This window comes from Papio anubis, chromosome 3 (assembly GCF_008728515.1).
Source record: "Papio anubis isolate 15944 chromosome 3, Panubis1.0, whole genome shotgun sequence".
NCBI classification, from domain to species: Eukaryota; Metazoa; Chordata; class Mammalia; order Primates; family Cercopithecidae; genus Papio; species Papio anubis.
In genome coordinates this window covers 100,582,651-100,607,867 of record NC_044978.1, presented here as the reverse complement: position 1 = coordinate 100,607,867, position 25,217 = coordinate 100,582,651, and the positions used below count along the sequence as shown (strand labels likewise).

The window sequence follows — 25,217 nt, the reverse complement described above, 5'->3', positions numbered from 1 at the left end:
AAGACCATCCTGGCCAACGTGGTGAAACCCCGTCTCTACTAAAAATACAAAAATTAGCTGGGCGTGGTGGCTCACGTCTGTAGTCCTAGCTACTCGGGAGGCTGAGGCAGGAGAATCGCTTGAACCCGGGAGATGGAGGTTCCAGAGAGCCAAGATCACACCACTGCACTCCAGCCTGGGCGACAGAGCGAGACTCCGTCTCAAAAAAAAAAGAAGTTATTTTGGATACTCTGTCATGGGGGTGGGGGAGAATCTAGAGGTCTTTAGGGTTGCCTGGTGGTCTGTAGAAAATATATATGAACTGTTCTTCACTATATTTACTTTTTTGCCAAAGTTATCCAAGAAATTTTCATTCCCCTTTCTCCTACCCTTTAAGTGTGTGCCTGAAGAAAAAGAGACTTTTTAAAAAAACTTACATATTAGCACTAGTTGGAGTTTTAGTACCTATTTTAGGAAAATACTTGGTATTCATGGTTATGGGTTTTTGTGGGTTTTTTGTTTGTTTGTTTGTTTGTTTTTTTAATGAATACAATTTGATTCCTGGTTACATATATCTGTTTTCTATAGTTGCTTTTCTGTAAAAGAATTATAAGATTAAATAATACCAGATAAGGGCAATAATTATGTGATTATGTGGTTTTGAGGAACAAGTGTATTACTGAAAAACAATTTAAAATTTCTCTTGTGTAGGCATAGAATCATTAAGGTGCACAAAGAGGGCTGGTTCTCACCCATAATCAATTTAAAATTTTGCATGAGCTATAGTGCTCATCCTTTGGGAGGACTGATTCTGACTGGAAGAACAGTGACACTGCCTTATGTCTTGGAAATACAATTATCTGCTGCTCTAAACTGATAGATAAGGGCCAGAATAAAACTAAGACCTAACTTTTTTTTTTTAGTTTAGTTAGTTTTTTGTATCTATATACTGTACCCTGAGAGGTGGTGGTCTGTTGCAGAAAGCTCTGTTTTCACTTTCTCACCCTCATTCACTCACTGGTTTTAAAACACTTGCAAAAAGGTTTGATTGGGTTTTTTTCCTTTTTGATGAAGTAATTTATTTCTTATACATTATCTTCTTTTTTTTTGTTTGTTTGTTTTTTTTTTTGAGACAGAGTCTCACTCTGTTACCTAGGCTGGAGTGCAGTGGTATGTTCTGGGCTCACTGCAACCTCCATTTCTCAAGTTCAAGCGATTCTCGTACCTCAGCCTCCCAAGTAGCTGGGATTACAGGTGCCCGCCACCACACTCAGCTAATTTTTCTATTTTTATCAGAGATGGGGTTTCACCATATTGACCAGGCTGGTCTCGAACTCCTGGCCTCAAGTGATCCACCCGCCTCGGCCTCCCAAAGTGCTGAGATTACAGGTGTGAGCCACCATGCCTGACCAACCTCATCTTTAAGAAGATGGAATCTAGAAGGTGAGATTTCTGTAACTTTTGCTTTGTATTTGGTTCAGTTTTTTGTCTTGTGCATAATCTAATCGGAAACATTTAGTCCTGGGGTTAACAGAATACCTGGAAAGTATATTACCCATTTCATATAAAAATAAATAGAGTATCAATTAGTTAAGTCAGTCATGCACTGGATATTTAACCCAGATGGGTTCATCCAGATGTACTCCCCCCCTTTTTAGTAGTGCTCGCTATCTTCAGACTTATTCCGTATCTCTGCTTTCTGTAGGGGAATTTTCAAATGTCCTCTGAGCTGTAAACTGTGCATGCATGTGTTTGCGTATGTTCATGCCTGATTCATATAATCACCAAATGCTGGTTTGGTCCTGAAAACATCATTTCAGTAGCTTACGGAGTTCTGAACAAACCAGACACCCCTTCTTAGAATAAACATTTTCATCTTTAAAACACAGTCACATTTTATGGAGACTAGAATGGCCTGGACATATTTGAAGATTTCATAAAAGGAATTAGTAAACATCTGTAGATTTATGCCATGAATCAGCTAGTTAGCCTTTCCTTGATTAGTTAGGAGATAACCATGCCCTTCCCTTCAGTGAATTATCAATTCTCCAGGTTAGGAATTGAACCTTACAATGACAAACATTTTCATACTACTTCTAAAAATTTATAAGATTTACCTGATGAAGTTGGGTTTCCTGTCTGCAGAAACATTCTGTAGAATCTTTTGGTTCTGTTATTATGCTTTGAGGAAACTGATTTGTAATGATCTCAGGAGCACTTTTCTTAAGAGATTTAGACACTGGTTCTGCAAACAGAGTACAGAACATTACCACTAGACAGGCACTTGTGAGAATGAGAGATGCACTCAGTCAAACTTCTATGGATCTAGTTCCCAGTTAATCTTCATTTAGTTTTGTGGAGAACACAGGATTTGCTTGTCAGAGAACTTACTTTGGGCTGCCAAATTAAGGCAGGGAATATCTTAATTTTGATTTTCATATTTGACTGAAAATGACCAAATATGTAACATTTCTATAGTGTTTAACTTTTATACTCCCTTAATCTATAACCTTTATCTAAGTCAAGTAAATTTTGGTTTGAGGAAGTGACTTAAGTGTCCTTGCAAATGGTTCCAGTCTTTGATTTTAATTATTTTATAATTCAGTGATTCTTGATTTAAAATAAGTGTTTTCAATTCTTCCATTTATAACTATTGTTTTTTTAAAACTTAGCTTTTTGCATTAGTCTGAAGCAGAATTTACCTGCCCCCAAAAGTCTCCAAGTACCACTGCTTGGTCATTCTGGTCAATATTGGGAAGAGCTCCTTAACATACAATCTGAAATCTAGCTCCAGGTTTTCCAGTAACACCAGTTTAATCTTGGGCAAGTCTCCTAACTTCTGAGTCTGTTTCCTCATCTGTTGGCTTAGACTTACATACTGTAAGGTCTAATGCTCAAATTCAGTGGGTTCAGAATGATACTCTTGTGCGGTTAACCCTTAGCCGTTTAACCTGAAAGGAGAAAGTGCTAAGGGTTAACGACACAAGCATTTTATCTGACTTGCATTTATATCCAGACTTGGAAAAGTACACTTTTCAGTTCACTTGAGATAAAAGGTTATAAGGGGAAGAGGAATTCTTGCTATTTGCTAATACTTTATTCAAAATGTATTTGTTGAGCAGGAGCTCAACAAATAGGAATAATGTACATCTAAGTACATTACTAAGGCACTGTGGTAGAAACTGGGAATACTTTACCATACAGGGCAGATGTGGTCCCTGCCCTGGCAGAGAGACCTCATTGGTTCAAGAGCTTAGACTTCTCTATGCCTCCATTTCCTCATCTATAAATTGGGTATAATGATAGTATCTACCTTATAGGATTGTGATTGGGACTAAATATGTTAAATATATGTAAAGTGCCTAGAACACTGCTTGGATATATGCATGCCCTATGACCTACGCCCTATGACCCTGCCTTTCTCTTCTGGGTATATACTCAACAGAAATGCATACATATGTCCTTTGAGAGACGTGCAATTTTTCATAAAAGCCCCAATCTGGAAACAACTGAAATGTCCAACAGTGAAATAGATTTGAAAAAGTAATGGGATGTACGTTTATTTATTTATTAAATATCGAGATGGGGGTTTCACTATGTTGCCCAGACTGGTCTTGAACTCTTGGGTTCAAGTGATCCTCTTGCCTTGGCCTCCCAAAGTGCTGGGATTATAGACCTGAGCCACTGCACCTGGCTGGCTTGTATATTTTTATAATGGACTGTTCTACAGCAATAAAAAATAACAGATTACTGTTATGAGTAAAATCATGGGTGAATCTCACAAACAATGTTGAATGAAAGAAAAGTACATATAGTATAAATCCCAAACTAATCTATGGTGATAGAAGTGAGAATAATGATAATGTTTATGGGGGCTGGAGGATGATTAATGACTGGGAGGCTTTTAAGGTGCTAGTTAGTTTTATGTCCTGAATGGTGGGTTTGGTGTGTTTACTTTGTAAAATTTTGTTTTACTCTTCAATTTTTTGTGTTAACTAAAAAACAATTTCATAAATCATAAATCTATAAGACATTAAAGCTGGATTATTTTAGAGATACAGAGAGATGCAGTGATTTGCTCTGTGTTGAGGAATTAGGGTCAAAGAGAGACTGGAACTCAGGTTTTCTTATTAGTCCTGTGTGCATTTTCTTCTACATGCTATATTGCATTATATTTTCTTTTCTGATATCTGTGGTGGGTCATTTTGGAATTACAGCTCCCATTATTAGGTTGGCTTCTGAGTTTGACTTACTTTCAGGCTTATTAAAATGTTGTATTGATTATTGACTACCTTTGAAGAACTGTGGATTTTTTTCTTTTTACATCTGATAACAATAATTGTAACAATCACTGTAAAGTACAATTTAAAGGAACATGATAACCAAATAGTTATCTAACTCCCGGCAAGTTTTTGTTTACTTATGGTGTTACTCTCACTCTTTTTTCTTTCTTCTTCTTTTAAAATATAAAATCTAGCTCCTGCAGAAACTTTCACTCAATGAGCTATGAAAGAAATTATTTCTCAGCATTCTCTGCTCTAATACAGTTCATAAACAATATGTTTAGTCTAATTTATCAAGGACAGGAATAAATATCTCTGTTATCAGGAAAAAGCAACAAGTTTTTTCACTGTGTGGAAGAATTTGGCATTTCTCTGGCTCTTACCATCTTCATGTGCTTTTCTCTTGAAGCTCAAAGTTCCTTGGCTTTTGTTATGACCTTCAAATAATTCTTAAATAAAAACACAGGAAAAAAATCATTATATGACATCATTTGAAACACATTAGTTTTCAAGTATTCAAGTATACTAAAATAAGAACGCTTAAGCAGTTGGACAAATAATGAGTTAAGAATTAGGAATATTTTGGTATAAGGTTTAGAAAAAAGTTGAAACTCTTGGCTTAAATTAGGTACCTATTTCTAATGATTTTAAAGGGTCATTTGAGTATACGATAGTGTTAGGATTTTATTTTTAGAGTTTTTTTCTTGCTGAATGAAAGTGCAAAGAAGAATGTCTAGAATTTTTTTTTTTTTTTTTGGTTAATGTCAATTCGAAGGTTACCATGTTTCCATTTGGCAGTTCTGAGAGTTGGTTTTCTTAGGATGCAGTCAACCTCTTCATAAAATCTCATTTTTCTGGCCGGGCGCGGTGGCTCACGCCTGTAATCCCCCAGCACTTTGGGAGGCCCAGACGGGTGGATCACGAGGTCAGGAGATCAAGACCATCCTGGCTAACACGGTGAAACCCTGTCTCTACTAAAAATACAAAAAAATTAGCCGGGCGTGGTGGCGGGCGCCTGTAGTCCCAGCTACTTGGGAGGCTGAGGCAGGAGAATGGCATGAACCCGAGGGCGGAGCTTGCAGTGAGCCGAGATTGCGCCACTGAACTCCAGCCTGGGCGACAGAGCAAGACTCCGTCTCAAAAAAAAAAAAAAAAAAATCTCATTTTTCTTGGAGGGTTGCCCTTTTTTCTTTGTAAAATGCTATATTCATATTTTAACTTTTTATATTTGGTACTACATTGTTTCCAGTCTCTGTCTATCCCAAATTGCATTAATCTTCTGACAATTTCCTCAAATATTTTCTTGTTTCTTGTGACCCCTTCAAGCATTCGCTTAATTTTTTCCTCAGACCATATTTGTATCAATGCTCTGACTTCACTGTCACACCAGTATTTCCCAGCCTCTGTGTCACTCACTGTTACAATCTGTAAATGACTTTTAGCATCTTCTAAAGGATTACCTACAAATCAACATGATTTCTAATTATTCAAACATAGATAAGTCTTGTATTTGATTATCATTCATTTAAACCAACTGTGATGGCATAAAGCACCAAGAATACAATAATAACTTCAATATGAAACAAAAGAAATTTTGTGTCCATATTCAAACAGTATATTCTAAAAATTATAAGACAGACTGTTCTCCATTATTAGTGGGGATAATTTAGCTGCTTTTCATCATAGGTGATCTTCATTGGATATTTATGAATATGGAAATTCCCAATGTTTACTTAATTTCTTTTAGTGAGAAGTGGGCATTGACATTTTCCTTCTTTCTCTACCATGTTCTCTACCAACTCAAGTATGTGGAAGCATTTTAGGTAATACACAATAGAGATATTCTCTATTGGACTTCATATATCAAAATGACATTTAAAATTTACCAATTTAGACCCTGCAGTGGACCCAGTGTTATTTTGGGGTAATGATGTGCAGCGGGGGGTGGCAGGGGAAGGGCATACTCCACGGTACTTTCCAAGAGTGAGTTCCTCTCATCTTCAATTCTCTTAGGTTTTAATCCTGAATACTTTTTCAGCCTTATGAATTTTTTTTTTTTTTTTTAAAGAGACAGGCTCTCACTATGTTGCTGAGGCTGCTGTGGACCTCCTGGGCTCAAGTGATCCTCCTGCCTCAGCCTCCCAATTAGCTGGGACTACAGGTGCACACCACCATGCCTCGTGCCTCATGGAAATTTGAAAATGTGTTTAAATCACTCTTGTTGGATATAATTTTTAAAAGATGGTGATAGAAATGTAAAATGATGAAGTCATGGTGGGAAACAGGTAGTTCCTCAGAAACTTTCAGCATATGCCATATGACCAAGCAATTCCACTCCTACGTATAAACCCAGAAGAATTGAAAACATGTTCACATAAAAACATGTATCTACTGCGGAAAAACAGTATGGCAGGTCCTAAAAAAATTAAGCATAAATTACCATATGATCAGCAATTTCACTTCTGGGTATATACCCAAAAGAATTGGAAGCAGGGACTCAAGCAGATATTTATGCATCCACATTCATAGCAGTGTTATTGATAATAGCCAAAAGGCAGAAACAACCCAGATGACCATCAATGGATTAATAAACAAAATGGTGTATCCATACAATGCAATATTAAAATGAAGGAAATTCTGATAAATGCTACAACATGGAGGAGCCCTGAAGATATTATAAGTGAAATAAGCCAGGCACAAATGGACAAATATTGTATGATTCCACTTATATGAGGTACCTAGAATAGTCAAATTCACAAAGATGGAAAGGAGAATAGTGGTCACCACAGGCTAAGAAGAGTTGGGATGGAGGAGTTATTGTTTAATGGCTACAGAAGTTTCAGTTTTGAATGATGAAAAAGTTCAGGAGATGGAGAATGGTGATGTTTGTGCAACAACGTGAATGTACTTATGGGTATAATGGGAAATTTTATGTATACTTTACCAAAATGGGAAAAAAATTGTACCAGGATATTCATAGCAACAGTGTTCATAGGAGCCAGAAAATGGCAGTGACCCAAATATCTGTCAAGTGATGGATGGGAAAACAAAATATGGTATATCCGTAAATTGGAATATTATTCAGCCATTAAAAGGAATGAAATACTGATATATGCTACAACATGGATGAACCATGAAACAAAAGAAACCAGACACAAAAATGTATATTGGAGGGTACCACTGATGTCCAGAACAGGCAAATCCATAGAAACAGAAAGTAGGTTAGTGGTTGCCAGGGGTTACAGAGGTGTGGTCAAGCAGTTAAACTACTAATGGATATGGGATTTCTTTTTTTTTTTTTTTTTTTTCCGAGATAGAGTCTTGCTCCGTCACCCAGGCTGTAGTGCAGTGGCGTGACCTCGGCTCACTGCAACCTCCGCCTCCCGGGTTCAAGCGATTCTCCTGCCTCAGCCTCCTGAGTAGCTGAGACTATAGGCGTGCGCCACCACGCCCAGCTAATTTTTGTATTTTTAGTAGAGATGGGGTTTCACCATGTTGGCGAGGATGGTCTTGATCTCTTGACCTCGTGATTTGCCCGCCTTGGCCTCCCAAAGTGCTGGGATTACAAGCATGAGCCACTGCGCCCCACAGATACGGGGTTTCTTTGTGGGGTGATCAAAATGTTCTAAAATGGGATACTGGTGATTATTGTATAACTGTGGATATACTAAAAACCACCGTTATGTGCTTTAATTGGGTGAATTTGATTGTATGTAAATTACATCTCAAAAAAGAAAAGTTGCTGAGGTTTGAAAATAGAAAAGTAAAGACAGGTCAAGTGTAGAGGTTAATGCAGTGATGTCTGTGGGAAGTTATAGAGGAACTAAGGAAACATGAACTGCATTGTACTGAGCTTCCAAATCTTCTGAGCCCGAGTTTTTATGATGTGATTGATTAAGTCATTGGCTACAAGATTGAACTCAACCTCCAGCCCCACTCTCCTCCCTGGAAGTCACACTGGCACAAAGCTCCAACCCTCATCATATGATTGTCTTTTTCGGTGACTACCTGCCATCCTGAAGCTATCTGGGAACCCACCTAGAGTAGCCTCATTAACATAACATAGATGCTTCTATTTCTGGAAATTCCAAAGGCTGTTGATGCTTTGTGCCAGGAACGGGAGACCAAAACTAGATATATTTTTTATTATGCCACAGCTTCTTAAAAGTTTATTAAAATATTACCAACAGTACAAATTAGAAAAATAATACCTTCATAATTAACAAGTTGCCTGTATTTAAGATTAGCAGCATACCTATGTCTGAACTTTCTTTTTTCACATTTATAAGTCTTGGGTTTTCTGAACTTTTAGTAATCAGTTCTTCTCTATCTGGATGTACTATTGGATTAAAATGAAAAGTTCTCAGTAATATCGTGTCTCATCTGACTAAAGTGCATTAATTTATGTAATAATGTTACTGCTAAGATTATACAAATTATAATGCATGTAAAATATACAAAAGTGTTTAAATATTCCAGGTTTAAGGAAAATTACTTCCAATTTCTTTCTTTTGGGAGAGAGAAATGAATTAGAAGAAAACATAATTCTTAGCAAACCCTTTGAGATGGTAACAATAGATTCCTTAATGCCCTCTGCTGGCCATCTCCTTGTGAATTTTTTTGAATTTTGGAAATATGTTTTGCTACAACCAAAAGAAAAATGGGCATTTCTAGGGTTATTCTTAGATGAACATTGAGGTATTTCACTTGTGATTTTTAGGCTGAAGATCAGCGTGACCTTATCTAATAGGATATATTTTACTACCATGGAATTTCTATGCTTATTTAAGTATGCCTGACTCCACCCCCTCTGACCTAAAATAGGTTTAACTGTGACTGTCCTATACGAGAAAGCAGTGGCTTTCAGGAATACATAGATAGTAAGGCATTCCACCTCATATAAATGGCAGCTGATATTGGACCTGAATTAAGTCAATTTTGTCCTACTCAGAGGAGACAGGTAGGTGATAAGATTGTCAAACACACATTTTCTCTTTTGGCAGAGTCCTTTCTCCTTTGATAACATCTTGATTCCTTTTATCCTCTCTCGCTTATGCTTCAGACCAGGGAGAAAAATAAAATATGTTTTAGATCCAGAGATCTAGTTAATTCAATTTTCACGGACCACTTCTTTTTACTTAATGTAATAGGGATAGCCTGAGTAGTCTATGATTCTTCCCTGTGATTAATTTCCTTCGTATTCCATTAGTCATTAATTTTTAAGTGATAATCTATTGGCATTAGCGGATTTTTCTTCCCTGAATGGAATCAAATTGAAACTTCTGTGTGAATCAGTCCTCTGCTGGTCTGAGCATGATAACCTAGCTATGGTTTCCAGTGCTGGCTATGCTTGAGAATCATCTAAAAATACGGGTGCCTGAACTGACTCCAACCTACTAGATCAAAATCTTCAGAAGTTCCAAATAGGGAACTGATCTAGATACTCAGAATCCAAGGGGTCTACAGCTCTAGCTAGATTTTCATTTGAAGTAAGGAAAAGCTTATGGCTTATAGCATACATTTAAGATAGGAAAGAGAACACTTTTGGGGAACCGGTTTTTTGGCCAGATATCAAAGTTAACAATATGGAGTTATTATTAATAATAACAATTCTGATTTCAGAAATTCATCAGTGAAACATAAAAAATAAAAATGAGGTGACCTCTGTTTTTACATGTAAATGTCCATCACTTTGTTGTTTTTTTAAAGAAAGACTACTTCATGTGAATTTTTTCCCTGAAGATAAATAATCCATATTTTTATACCTCAATACTACATTCTACTACATTCTTCCTAAGAACAGAGTGGCAATTTGTGAATCAGTTGGTATGTATTGCAGGTGTACCTAAAATCCTTGCCTGTTTAAGTTTTTTTCTTATGTATTTAGCTGCTGAGATCCTTGTAGGTTTATATCTTTGCTTTGTATTTTCATGTAACAGTTTAATATAATTTCTAGAATGACTATGCATTTGTCCTGTTTCATATTTTCTAAATATATTCCAAATATTTCATATTTGGCATGCAAACATGCCAAACAGCAACAACAAAAAAACTCATATTTCTGACTTAATCTTTTCCTTTTACATGTAAAAAAGTATCTTGAGGTTGTGCTTAAGTAAGTTTTCCAAAGGACTAACAAGCTAAAATCTTCTGAATACTAAAGCTCTTAACTTTTTAGATGGAAATCTTTTTTCCTTATTAAACAATGCAGTAGTCTGATTTTCTTCTTTTTTAAATTTTTATTTTTTATTTTTAGAGATGGGTTCTTGCTGTGTTGCCCAGGCTGGATTCAAACTCCTGGGCTCAAGTGATGCTTCAATCTTAGCATCCCAAGAAGCCGGGATTATAGGCATGTGCCACTGCACCTGGCGTAATTTGATTTTTAACTCTTAATGACAAAGGCCATTGCTGTGATGCCAATGGAAACCTAAGACGCTGTCCTATCTGATAAACCAGATAAATAAGTTGGCCAGGAGTATAGGAAATTTGATTAACTAGTTTGTTAAATTAACATTGGGCTTTATACTTTGTAAGGTTATATGAAGCTTTGGACTGAAAGACTAGGTACAAGGTCTTTTTAACAGATAAGCTTCAGCTTGGGGGCTTGGTGATCTCCTCCTCCCCAATTTTGGTTTGTGTAGAAGCAGCAAACTATCAGGTAGCAAGCACGAAATTTCACCTCCACACCCTTAGTGCCCTATACTAGAGGGTAATGATTCTCAAACTTGCTTGCATCATTATCACCTGGAAGACTTGTTAAAACAGATTGCTAGGCCCCAATACTAGAGTTTCTGATTCTGGATGGGACCCAATAATTTGCATTTTGAGTAAGTTCTCAGTTAATGCTGATGCTGCTATACTTGGAGAAAAACAGCCATGGGGAATATTATTTCCACCTTCCATTTATGTGTTTTGAGTTATGATCCAACAGTACCTCATACAATGTTATAACATAATTTCTTAGGTATGGTAGCATCTATTAATATATTGATAGAAAATCTAAAACCCATTATGAGGGCACCAGCTAGTTATCATTCAAAGGCCCTGTCTCCAAATACATCACATTGGGGTTTAAGGCTTCAATATATGAACATTGGTGGGAGGAACACAGTTCAGGCCATAACAGTGTCTTATAATAGCATTTTATGTATATACTTTGTCACACACCAAAAACAAAACAAAACAAAAACACCTGAATTTTTTTTTTACCTGTGTCAAGACCTTGTTTTATATCTGTATCTCCTATGCCTTCTGACTTATTACTGACCAAATCACCTTCAGCTACATATCCAGCAATGACTGTATGAACATAAGGGGATATATATTGACTTTTTAAGTTCACTTCAGAATCGTGTTTTATTTATTTAGATTATTTGTTTGTTTTTGAGACAGAGTCTCACTCTGTTGCCCAGGCTGTAGTTCAGTGGTGCGATCTCGGCTTACTGCAACCTCTGCCTCCCAGGTTCCAAGGATTCTCATGCCTCAGCCTCCTAAGTAGCTGGGATTACAGGCATGTGCCACCAGGCCTAGCTAATTTTTTGTGTATTTTTTTTGTAGAGATGGGGTTTCGCCATGTTGGTGAGGCTGGTCTCAAACTCCTGGCTTCAAGTGATCCACCTACCCTGGCTTCCCAAAGTGCTGTGATTATAGGCATGAGCCACAACGCTTGGCCCAGAATTGTGTTTTAAACTTTAATATAGTATTTTCCTTTTTAAAGGGACCCTAGTAGTAAATATGATTATTTGCTTTTCCAAAGGTTAGATTCCCTACCCTTTTTGTCATTATAGATATTGGGTATGGATCTGAGTCTCTAACTAGATCTTCTGACGTAACTAATGGAATCATCTTTAGCTGCATCTCCAGCATTGACTGTATGAAGATATGATGCCACTGCTATTGGGCTGCTTTATCTGTAGTCATCTAACTGGGGGATATGTATAGTTCTCTAGCATACCAGTTTCTTTCTTGTCCACCAGTGAAATATTTTGAGATTTCTCACCAGCATTTCCAGTCTTAACTGTCTATTGTTCCCCTCTCTTCCCTAGACACAGACTATCTTAGAATTGGGACTCATCATTTAAGCCAGATAATAAAATCTGGAGACATTGTGGTTAGTAGAGGTCTTTAAGACCATCTTGTCCACACCCCCCAATTCTGGAGTTAGGTCTAGAGCAGCAGTCTCCAACCTTTTGGCACCAGGGACTGGTTTCATGGGAGACAATTTTTCCATGGACTGAGGGTGAGGGGGCCGTGGTTTTGGGATGATTCAAGTGCATTACATTTATTGTGCACTCTATTTCTATTATTATTACACTGTAATATATAATGAAATAATTAAACAACTCACCATAATCTAGAATCAGTGGGAGCCCTGAGCTTGTTTTCCTGCAACTAGATGGTCCCGTCTGGGAGTGATGGGAGACAGTGACAGATCATCAGGCATTAGATTCTCATGAAGAGCACACAACCTAGATCCCTTGCCTGCACAGTTCACAACAGTCTTCTTGCACCAGTATTCTAATCTAATGTGAGAGTCTAATGTTGCCATTGATCTGACAGGAGGTGGAGCTCAGGTCGTAATGTGCATGATGGGGAGTGTCTGTAAATACAGAAGAAACTTGACTCACCCACCACTCATCTCCTGCTGTGCAACCCAGTTCGTAACAGGCCACGGACCAGTAAGGGTCCAGGTGTTGGGGACCCCTGGTCTAGAGGAGACACTTGGTTACTTCAAGGTTCCACAGAGCCTTAGAACTTTGACTTCCTGAATCCTGGTCTAGAACTCATTCAGTTTATTTCATGCTATCATGTCTTTGTGTGTATGTACTGCATCTCAATCCTTTGGTTTAAATATACTTTAAAGACATTTATGATGGGTCCCAGAGAAATGTACTACTTCTAAGAAAGTCTCATGTATTTTATATTTTTCTAAGTTCTTCAATGCCCTTTTTCTATTCTACTCAGTTTTACCACAATTAGTATGAAAATTTACTTTAACTTCTGCCGTCTGGGGTTGCATATTTGCTTTATTAAAATTGATCTATTTTAAACTTTATTCTGGGAATCCAGTTTTATTTCCTCCTTTTTGTATAACTGTACTGTTTCTATTCTGGGGAAGATCAAATGTATACTAAATCTGTTTCATAATAAATTCAGCTAGTTTGTCAAATAGCATGTAATGAAACCTATTTAACTTACGTATATAACATTCCTCTTATGGTACTGAACATTTTCAATACAGGTTGAGCATCCCTCATATGAAATCTGAAATGCTACAAAATCTGAAACTTTTTGAGCACCAACATGATGCTACCTGTGGAAAATTATACAGTTGACCTCATGTGATGGGTACAGTCAAAACTTTGTTTCATGCACAAAATTATTAAAAATACTGCATAAAATTAGCTTTAAGCTATATGTATGAAACACATGTGAATTTCACATTTGGACTTGGCTCCCCTTTCTAAGATACCTCACGATGTATATACAAATACTCTAAAATCTGAAAAAATGTCTAAATCTAAAACACTTCTGATCCCAGGCATTTTGGAAAAGGGATCCTTGAACCTGTATGATGTAACATGATGTTAAGATTATTTTTCTTCACCTTCCTACCTGTCTGGTCCTCTCCCATTTTTACGTTGGCACATTCTGTGACATGTTCTCCATCTTGGGACTCCTGGTCTCGTGATTTTTCTGTTTTATTGGGTCCCAGAATAGCATCCAACTCAGTAAAAAATTTCATACTCTTAGTCATGCCTAGATCTTGAGCTGTTCTTACGATCTTGTATTCATGTTTTAGGTTTTTGTACTTTGTTCTGCACTGTTTCCAGTCTCTTTCTATTCCAAATTTCTGAAGCTTGGCCGCAATTTGTTCAAATATCCTCTTATTTCTCACTGTTCCCTCTAGTTGTCGTTGTATGCTTTTATCAGACCAGATGTCTATTAGAGCCCTGACTTCTGTCACAGTCCAGTGCTTTCCTCCTTCATTTGCTACAGTTGGGATAAAAGTTGTATTATTAGAGGGTTCCAATACTGACGTAGAGATACCTGCATTAGGTAGAGAGGTAAAAGACATATGCATTATATACATCAGACAAGGTAAATAATTGGATGCAACATTATTAAAGAAAGCAGTTTCCTCCATAGGAGATGGAGTAACAAATCATAGCTTAGCTTTTCTCTTAAACAGTGGGGAAACAAATTCAGAACCTAAAGCTGTCCATTATTATGCCAGTTACTGGCTTTAATAAAGTTGTGGCTTTTTAGTCATATTTTGATCATCTTTCCTCTGTATCATTTTTTTCTCTTCCATATCACTCCTTTAGTATGTAGGGTGTATATCAGTACATAGTGGAAGTTCAATATTTAAATGTGTAGCATTTACTGTAGAAAACAGTAATTATATAAAAAAATGACTCATTGTAGATAATTTGTTTTGAAATAGGATAGGTACAAAGAATTTAACTCCTTTCTTTATCTTGTGATTTTCTTTGGCTATGTATCAGTCTACTGGGAAGCATTTAAAAACCACCACTCTGGTACCTGCCTCATCCTTCATCCCCAGATTGTGATCTAATGTGTAGTCAGAGTTGAGAACTGAGGCTACTCATGAGCTGAGGGCTTGGAAGAGTCACACGGAAAAATCAGTGTTTATGCCTTGTGAAAATTACAGAAAGACTAAAGCCATTTTATTTATTTATTTATTTTTTTTTTGAGACGGAGTCTCGCTGTGTCTCCCAGGCTGGAGTGCAGTGGCGCGATCTCGGCTTACTGCAAGCTCCGCCCCCTGGGTTCACGCCATTCTCCCGCCTCAGCCTCCCAAGTAGCTGGGACTACAGGCGCCCGCTACCACGCCCGGCTAATTTTTTGTATTTTTTAGTAGAGACGGGGTTTCACCGTGTTAGCCAGGATAGTCTCGATCTCCTGACCTCGTGATCCACCCGCCTCGGCCTCCCAAAGTGCTGGGATTACAGGCTTGAGCCACCGCGCCCGGCCTAAAGCCATTTTAAATGAAGCATTTTCTTTCAACGGTAGGGAAGTGTGTCAGAAATTTCATAATGCCTTGTTCCTAGGCAGTATGTCTCCACTTAGTTATAAATCCTTTAATATGCCATGGTGCGTATGAGGTCTCTAGAGCAGTTTTATACTTCATTTACATTACTGACAGGTACCTGACTTTATATTGGTTATTTTGACAACCATATTATCTTGTGCTTTTCTCAGATTTCATTTTCATAAAAGAAGTAGGTTCATTTTTTGAATTATAAAATTACAAGCACATTAACTTTGGTTTTTGTGGGTTTTTTTTTTTTTTTTTGAGACAGGGTTTCAAATTGGATGTAATATTATTAAAGAAAGGAATTTTTGGCTGGGCATGGTGGCTCAGGCCTGTAATCCCAGCACTTTGGGGTACCAAGGCAGGTGGATTGCCTGAGCTCAGGAGTTGGGGACCAGCCTGGGCAACAGGGCAAAACCCGTCTCTACAAAAAAAATGCAAAAATTAGCCAGGCTTGGTGGCATGTGCCTGTGGTACCAGGTGCTTGGGAGGCTGAGGTGGGAGGATTACTTGAGTCCAGGAGGTGGAGGTTGCAATAGGCTGAGAATACACCACTGCACTCCAGCCTGGGCGAAAGAGTGAGACACCGTCTCAAAATAAGATAAAATAAAATAAAATTTTTTAAAAAGAAAGCAATTTTCTTTCACCAAGGTTAGAGTGTAGTGGAGAGATCACCGCTCATTGCAGTCTGAACCTCCCAGGCTCAAGTGAGCCTCCAGAGTAGCTGGGATCACAGGCACAAGCTACCGTGCATGACATTAACATTTTGTTTGCATTGAAAATAATCTTCAGCCGGGCGCGGTGTCTCACACCTGTAATCCCAGCACTTTGGGCAGCCAAGGCAGGTGGATCACGAGGTCAGGAAGTCAAGACCATCCTGGCCAACGTGGTGAAACCCTGTCTTTACTGAAAATACAAAAACTAGCTGGGTGTGGTGGTGCGTGCCTGTGGGGCTGAGGCAGGAGAATCGCTTGGACCTGGGAGGCAGAGATAGCAGTGAGCTGAGATCTCACCGTTGCACTCTAGCCTGGCGACAGAGCGAGACTCTGTCTCAACATAACTAAATAAATAAATATCTTCAAATTATACCCAAGATTAATCATAATTTATTTTATTTCTTTCATTTTTTCTTCCCTAGACTCTGCTGCACAGGCTCGAGTGCAGTAACACAGTCATGACTCACTGCAGCCTTGAACTCCTGGATTCAAGTGAGCCTTCCTGCCTCAGCCTCACAAGTAGCTGGGACTACAGGCATGAACCACTGACTGCACCTGGCCTATTTTTAATAATTTATTAGGCATGGGCGGGGGGTCTCTCTCTGTTGCCCAGGCTAGTCTTGAACTCCTGGTCTCAAGTGATCCCCCACCTTGGCCTTCCAAAGTACTGGGGTTACAGGTGTGAATCACTGTGCCTGGCCATAATTTAAAATTAAATATTAAATTAATGGTTCAGTAATATTTAATTGAGATTAGGTTTTGGCCCCTATCATACAAATGATATTACAATTAACAACTTTTATCAGATTCACGAGTTTTAAGTCATTGAAAAAAACTTTATAGCATTTATTTGAGATATTTTGTGGTATATTTAATGTCTTTGCTTTGAAATGCTTTTCAGAATTTTTTTTCTTATTTGGGTTACAAATAGGTTTTTCTATCATTTAAGTTAGAAGTAAGGTTTTTGCTTCTAGCTTCAATAAGAAATTAGAAGCGGCCGGGTGTGGTGGCTCATGCCTGTAATCCCAGCACTTTGGGAGACCTAGGCGAGTGGATCACCAAAGGTTGGGAATTCTAGGTCAGCCTGGCTAACATCGTGAAACCCCGTCTCTACTAAATATACAAAATTAGCTGGGCGTGGTGGTACGCGCCTGTAATCCCAACTACTCGGGAGGCTAAGGTAGGAGAATCGCCTGAACCAGAGGCAGAGGTTGCAGTGAGCTGGGATCATGACAGTGCATTCCAGCCTGGGCAACAGAGTGAGACTTGGTCTCCAAAAAAAAGAAAAAAGGAAAGAAAAATAGAAGCAAAGAAGGATTTACACTGAATCCTTGACCTGGTTGTGGCTCTGATGTTTACTTTCAAACGTAAAATTCTGTTTGTCTTAATCCCTTGCCACTAAAGTGATCATGTGCATTACTATGTGTAAGTCTAGCCATCAGATTTCTTACATTTAAAGAGTAAAGTTTGGAAATTAGAGAACCTGTATTTCTAGGAAACTTAAATTTGGTAAAGAAATCATTTGCTTTAGAAATAATTTTTTTCAGTATGGGTTGGCAAAAAGGGAGGAAAACATAAATTAATTCTAAGTGTTTCTTCCAGGAAAAATTGTCAGTTTTCTCAGATTAGAAACCAGTCTTATCTTCTAGTTTGAAATTAGATCAGTTTCATTCTGTCCCACCCATTATACTATACCTAGTTCCATTGGTCTGACACGAGAAACCAGAAGTAAAGGATTTCCTGAGACATCTTCCTTATCTTCTGATGCAATTGACATTTTACCTGGAAATACAACAGAATTCCTTTTAGAAATAACATAACTGATAATCCTAATAGCTTTAGCTAAATGTGATCATATTCTTCAAAATATTCTTCAAAATAGATTTGTGATAGACATTTTGTAATAAAGTTGTATAATATAGTTTAAATATTTATGTATTTAAAGAAAAATCCAATTTTTTCCATCCAATATAGACATGGTGTATTTTGAATTTCTGCTAGAATTGTTTGGTAATTTTGTAAGTTTTTAGAAACAGTTGTAGTTAGTTTTCAAGTTAAATTACTCTTTTTTTTTTTTTTTTTTGGAGACAGTCTCTCACTCTGTTGCCCAGGCTGGAGTGGAGTGCAGTGGTGTGATCTTGGCCCACCGTAACTTCTGCCTCCTGGGTTCAAACAATTCTCCTGCCTCAGCCTTATGAGTAGCTGGGATTACAGGCATCTGCCACCACACCTGGCTAATTTTTGTATTTTTAGTAGAGACGAGGTTTCACCATGTTGGCCAGGCTAGTCTCGAACTCCTAACCTCAGGTGATCCTCGGCCTCCCGAAGTGCTGGGATTACAGGCGTGAGCCACCGTGCCCAGCCTTACATTTTTAAAATGTGGTGTTTTATTTATAATTGTATCTTGGGTGCTCTAACAGAGTAAGCACTTGCTAAATAATACCAGTAATGTAAAAGAGTGGGTCCTGCAATGAGATAGATAATTAGAAAATGCTGTTTTTTGGCATATATGATCAGATAGCTTAGAGTTTTTAAGTATCTTATATAATTTATTGATTGATACATACTAAAGTTTCCAGAAGTTAATCTAAATTATGTTTAAATGGATTAAGGAATATGTCATTTAAAAGAACCATGCCAACCATAAAAACTGAAGTCCTCCTTTGATTTCCTTATTTTATGGTTTGGATGCTTTTATATAGGCTTTCATAAAATGAGGCATAGGCTACTTTTTAAAGTGATCAAATGAGGAGGATGAAGTACATCTTAGAAAGGAATCCAACTTATATGATTTTTAACTCAAATTGACACATGAAGATGAATTATAATTACAATGAAATTGCAGACTAATCGGGAGGTGGATAAGTATCGTTTGATCTTTGTAATGTTTAAATTAAAAATTTACTCATCTCATTAATCATTTCATTTCCAAATGTTTTTCCAGTTCTATTTTATTGAGTAACAAAAGTAGCGTTGTATTTTACATTAATAGATCAACTGTTAGGTGTGATTTTAGCGGCATCAACATTCTTTTAAAATCATGATTCACCATTACGTTTACAGACTTTCCCGTTGAAGAAAAAGAAAAGGTATGCTCTTTATCATCTTAAAAACTCTATTAGGGTTTCTATGTTAAAAAAGGAAAACAAATGAAAAATAAACATAAGTACAAAAGCACATCACTGCTTTCAGATGGCACAGTTGTATTTAACTCTCAAGGTAAAAATTGTTGAAAAATTTAAATCAGGTTTTATAATTGCTTTAGGCTAAAATGTTGTTGAGAAATGTTTTAGATTTGTTTGAAAATAGGAAAAATAAAAATCTGGAGTTATGTAAGAATTATCTTTAGAGAAACGGGGCCCAGGTTATTTAACACCTGAGCTTGAATATGAGAGCAGTAAAGAAAGGCAGGGTTTCTATTCTATTACCTGGTTTAGAGTCTAGATTTACCGCCATAGAAAAGAGTCTGGACCAAATATACAAATGATAGTGAAACAGAAAAGCTCTCTCTCCGACCTCTTCAGATAATTTTTTCCTAAGTTGCTCCTCATTCCACAGCATGAATCCTAAAACTGTAGGCAGAGGCTCTGGGGATTTTAAACTGAAACTCTTAAATCATTACCTGAGATGCATTTATATAAAATAAAAGGAGTGAAATAGAGGGAAAACTTGACCACTGAAGGAATGTGGTTTGGCAGCTGTAGGCCAAAGGAATTCTGAGGCTGAGGATGATCAGATTTAGCAGAACATGAAGCCTCGTAGAGTTGGTCAAAAGTGTATTTGGGTCCTTTGCCATGGCTCTGGTCCTGGCTACTTGCTGCCTAACAAGCAGCCTATCCCTACCACTTGCATGAGGTTGATCCCAGCAGTGGAAAAGGCACTTCCATTTCCTTCCCTTCTTCCATTTATCACACACCAATAAAAATTCTGCTGGTTCGGCTATAGGAAAAACCAGAAAACATTATATAATGAATCAAACCTGGTGCAAGGAGGGCTTCTTAAGCCTTAGGGAAAAAACTTTGATTACCTTAAAAAGTTTTGGATTCTGCAGATCAAATAAATCGTAAGGCAAGAAAATCATGCAAATTTCTAAGACCTCAGTTGACATGAATGGTCAATTTGTAAAAGTGAATAAATGTATAGAAAAGTGTTCCACCTTACTGGTAATTAAACAAATGCAAATTAAAAGTTACCAATTTGTATATCATTATAGGCCATTGTTTCTTAAATTAGCCTAAATCGTTATTTATTTATTTTATTTATTTATTTTGAAATGGAGTTTTACTCTTGTCACCCAGGCTGGAGTACAGAGGCATGATCTCGGCTCACTACAACCTCTGCCTCCTGGATTCAAGCGATTCTCCTGTCTCAGCCTCCCGAGTAGCTGGGATTACAGGTGCCCACCACCACACCCAGCTAATTTTTTGTATTTTTAGTAGAGACAGGGTTTCACCATGTTGGTCAGGCTGGTCTTGAACTCCTGACCTCAGGTGATCCACCCTCCTCAACTTCCCAAAGTGCTGGGATTATAGGCATGAGCCACCACGCCTGGCCTAAATCACTATTTACTTATTAAATTTGGAAAGTCCGTTCTTCCCATCAATACTCCATAATTTTGCATGACAATGGTTCTACATAAGGGACATTCATGCCTAGTGAAGTACAGTTATTTTGGAAAGCAGTTATTTTAGAAATAATGTTTCAAAGTAATGGCCAGGCGGGATGCCTAAGGCCTGTAATGCCAGCACTTTGGGAGGCCACGGTGGGCAGATCACTTGAGGACAGGACTTCGAGACCAGCCTAGTCAACATGGTGAAACCCTGTCTCTACTGAAAATACAAAAACTAGCTGGGCATGGTGGCGTGCGCCTCTAATCCCAGCTTGGGAGGCTGAGGCAGGAGAATCGCTTGAACCTGGGAAGCAGAGGTTGTGGTGAGCTGAGATCACACCACTGCACTCCAGCCTTTTTGACAGAGTGAGACTCCATCTCAAACACAACAAAACAAAACGAAAAACCCAAAACAAAACAACAAAAAAACCAAAGTAATTATATCCTTCTGAATCAGTATTAGGACTTCTGTCCTAAAGTAATAATACTAAAAATGGACAAAAGTTATTAATTGCAGTATCATTTGCCTGAGGGGGGTGAAGACCCACACTCAGTTAAATATTATGGAACCATTAATTGTAATATTTAATTTTAGATCATGATTAATCTTGGGTATAAAGATTATTTTAATGCAACCAAAATGTTAATGTGCTTATAATTTTATAATTTAAAAATGTAAAAAACAACTAGTGGTATTGTGGAAAGTATATGGGAAGAGGCTGAAAACCAGGGAGCCCAGTAAAGAGGTTACATTAATATTGTATATGAGAGACGATGAAGTTCTGGTTAGTCATAATGAGAATAGAGCAGAGAGAAAATTTTATGCAGTATGTCAGCAGATTTTTTAAAGACTTAGTGACTGGCCAAAAATCAAGGATATCTCAAATGTTTCTGTATAAGTGATTGGAAATATAGTGATGCTAAGGTGGAAGCAATTTGTAGGAGGATCAAATTCGGGCTAGATGTGGTGGATCATGCCTCACTTTGGGAGGCCGAAGCAGGAGAATCTCTTGAGCCCAGGAGTTTGAGACCAGCCAGGGCAACATGGTGAAACCCATCTCTACCAAAAATACAAAAAATTAGCCAGGCATGGTGGGTCACGCCCCATAGTCTCAGCTATTCAGGAGGCTGAGTTGGGAGGATCATTTGAGTCCTGGAGCAGTGAGCCAAGATCACTCCACTGCATTCCAGCTTGGGTTACAGGAATGAAACCCTCTCTCTTAAAAAAAAAAAAAAAAAAAAAAAGTTGATGGGAGAAGAGAGAGTTTGATTTTGGAATTGGGGGTTTGAGGTACCTAAACGTGCATAGTTAAGTTGTAAGTATAGTCCCTCTGTTTATGAGTGAAAATGAAGGAGTTTGGAGCCAAGGGAATACCTGAAAGGGCTGAAGATCCCTTTAAGAAGTGGAGATATTGGCACCCACATCTTCATCAGACCAACTCCTGGTTAAAATCGGGGACTTTCAGAAGCTAAGTGATTTACTTATTTATTAATCAATATTTAAAGCACTTAAATAATGAAGAGTCGAATGTGTTTAATTGAATAAAATAATGTAATTGCTGTTTAATATGGTAATAACCGCAAAGCTTTCTCAGAATTTGGTGTCATCTCAGAAATGGAAAGAATGTAGGCAGGGTGGATTCTTCTTTTAATGAAATGATTTGTTACTGAGCTGTAAACATGAAAATTAGCTAACTTAAGTTAACCAGTTGTAATCTTTGTCCTCTTAACCCAATTCACATTTGGTACTTTTATTATACTATTTACTATTTTCTCTCAGGTGTTAGATTTATTTGCAGTTCTGTCCTTTTTGAGGTTTCACATTACTAAATGTATATAGCTTAGTGCTTTGCCCATGGTACACACAGATAGTGGGTGTTACAGATTTTTGAATAATTCTGCTCTTAAAAATAGCATCTGTAAGATTTAGACTATGGTAGAAATCTTATTACTGTCATTGATTTCCCTCCCTTTGCCTACTAATGTTTCCACAGACAGTGAGCAGATTCTATGTAAGTAGTATTGGGTTTAACAACACAGTGCATCAAGAAACTCCTCTAAATCACTTAGTCTCAGATCATTTAATCTATTACATCTTCGTGATACTTTATTGTTAAAATGGAGCTGTTCTTCTTCATTGTTAAAATGGAGCTGTTCTTCGAAACAAGTAATGAAATAGTGTTGAACAGTTATTTTAAATGTGCTTTTATTTATCAATTTAGGAAAATGGAAACAAAATAAAGGAGAAAGTTCTTGTTTGGAGCTGTGGAAAAACATCAGTTAATTAATGTTTTTGATATTTTTCCCCCTTTTTGCCACTCTTATAAAATTAAAACTTAAACAATTTTTAGAACCCAATCCATATTTCAGAAACATCACATGCAGTTGGCACTAGCAGTCGCTGCCATTGTAATGTGCTTTTTCTGTATTTTACAGATTTTTTTAAAGTGGTAATATTTAACCTCTTTTTTAAAAAATTAATTCTTAACCTTGTGCAAAATAGCATAATAAATTGGTTATTTTTCCTCAGTCTTGACATTTCAGTCTATATTTATCATATGGCCTCAGAAGTCTTGAACTTTTACAGTTTGTAAAACTGTAAAACAAAACAAAAACAAAAGAGTACCTTTTTTTTTTTTTTTTTTTTTTTACCTTCAGTGGTCTCTGGGGCTGTACTTGGGCTGAGCGTTTCCAGGTACCTGCCATTTGCATCTTCCTCTGTAAATTGTGTGGCAGGTTCATACTGCAGGATTACATCCAAATCGTGGAAGAACTTCATAGTTTTAGAGCTGTCTCCAGAGTTATGGGCATATTTAACTGTTCTGTATTCATATTTGAGATTTTTGTACTTAGCCCGGCACTGTTTCCAGTCTCTGTATACTCCTAATGATTGCAGCCTTTTAGCAATGTAAATAAATATTCCTTTATTTCTTAGTGTTCCATAAAGTTGTTTTCGTATATTTTTTTCTGCCCAGACACTTAGCAAAGCTTTAACCTCCTCCTCAGTCCAGTGCTTTCCTGCTCCACTCTCCATGTTGAAAGTGACCTGGAAATGATTCACTATTTCTAGCCAAGGTTTTGTTTCCTAGGAAACCAGACGGCTGGTTGTCAATAAGCTCTGAAGAGCTGAAAGGATCTAGTTTAACTGGTTCAAGCTGCCTGAGGGAGTAACTTGAGAAACTGCCAAATAAGCAGGCTTTGTGATTAAAGAAGCCTGGACCTAAATGATTTTTAACCATATTCATTTCAGCTTGAAGGAAGAACTACCCTTGAGACAAAAGGGAAAGAAAACCGTTTTTTGTGTATTTCTTTTCTTTCATAATTTACTGTTTTACCAAATGATTGTTGATTTTTAAAAATTGTTTTGAAAATGGTTGGCAGAGGTTTTTTCCCAGAGGTTTATAACCATTGTTAATAATATATTTCCACTGACATGAATCACCTAGTCCTCTAACATTGGTTAACATACAGACCCCATAGCATTTCACTAAATAAAAGAAATCATAAGTCATAATTTATTTAGTCCCATATGGTATATAGTATTATGCATATCTATTTTCAGTATTTAATGCATTTAATAAAATCAGTTCTTGAGGCTGCTCTGAGCTGTGATCATGCCAAGTGTTTTTTAGAGTTTTACTTGGCAACGTATTTAATGTTATAGTTTTTCTCGTTAATAAAATGCTGCAACAATTGCAATATATAATTTTGAAAAAGGTTCCTTTTTACCAAATAAATCAATGTATTAACAGCCACTAAAGTCTACAGGCACATATGGAAGAGGTTTACTTTTTGTTTCTATCCTGATATATATGTTCTCTGGAACAAAAATTGGTCAATAAACATCTACTATTTATAGCACTTGTTCAGAACTATTAAAAATTGTAAAGCAGTTGGAACCTTTATGAGAGTTTATACTGCACAGCGGTATGGATGCTCTTAGTTTTTACTATGTCTTTAGATTTTGGCTGTTTTCTCTGTATCACCACTTAAAAACACTAATGCAGGAAATGAGACACAGACATGGGAAAGGGTGCCTGGTCAGCAGAGGGTTTTCAAAAACATTTTTTTTTTCTAATAATAAAAGTGCTATTTATTGGAAAACATTTGGAAAATGCAGAAAGGCACAAAAAATGGTTATAGTTTCAGTACCAGCTACACATTTTGCCTCTATTATATTTGGAGGTTTTAATTTATATCTACATACTCATCCTGTTGAAACCCTATTTAGAGGTTATAAAGTGTAGAGGTTAGAAGCATAAATTCTGCAGTTGGGTTGTCTGTATTCGAATCCTGCCTGTACCACTTGCTGTCTGTTTGGCAATGGGAAAGTAACTTCCTTTCTATTGCTTTAGTGTGTTTATCTGTAAAATGGGCATGGTAATCATAGTACCTACTTCATAGGATTGTTGTGAAAGCCAAATTAGATCACTCATGCTATCAACTTAAATAATTAAAAGGATCAGAATCTAGTTTAAAGAGAGTTTATTCAAGCGCAAGTTTGAGGATGACTCACCTGGAAACACCAACTCCAAGGAATGGAGTCAGCATTGAGAAGTAGGAAAGTTAAG

At 37.2% G+C, this 25,217-nt stretch overlaps 2 protein-coding genes across 4 annotated transcripts in view; one reads left to right on the top strand and one right to left on the bottom strand.

Annotated features, from left to right (window-relative positions):
- The window catches only part of PPAT (phosphoribosyl pyrophosphate amidotransferase), a 42,776-nt gene that overhangs the window by 1,705 nt on the left and 15,854 nt on the right, over positions 1-25,217 (top strand). The gene's annotated exons all lie outside the window — the stretch shown is intronic.
- Positions 1,470-23,682, bottom strand: LOC103884449. Of its 2 annotated transcripts, none has more exons than XM_009207043.4 (5): positions 23,299-23,682; positions 17,733-17,819; positions 13,878-14,312; positions 4,646-4,711; positions 1,470-2,224 (listed from the first exon to the last, which is right to left on the bottom strand). In XM_009207043.4, the coding sequence occupies exons 1-5, from the start codon at positions 23,678-23,680 to the stop codon at positions 2,076-2,078; spliced, it is 1,119 nt and encodes a 372-aa protein (XP_009205307.3). In that variant the 5' UTR covers positions 23,681-23,682; the 3' UTR covers positions 1,470-2,075. The 2 variants fall into 2 exon arrangements, with proteins under 2 accessions (XP_009205307.3, XP_009205308.3); XM_009207044.4 differs by having other exon boundaries at positions 13,878-14,255.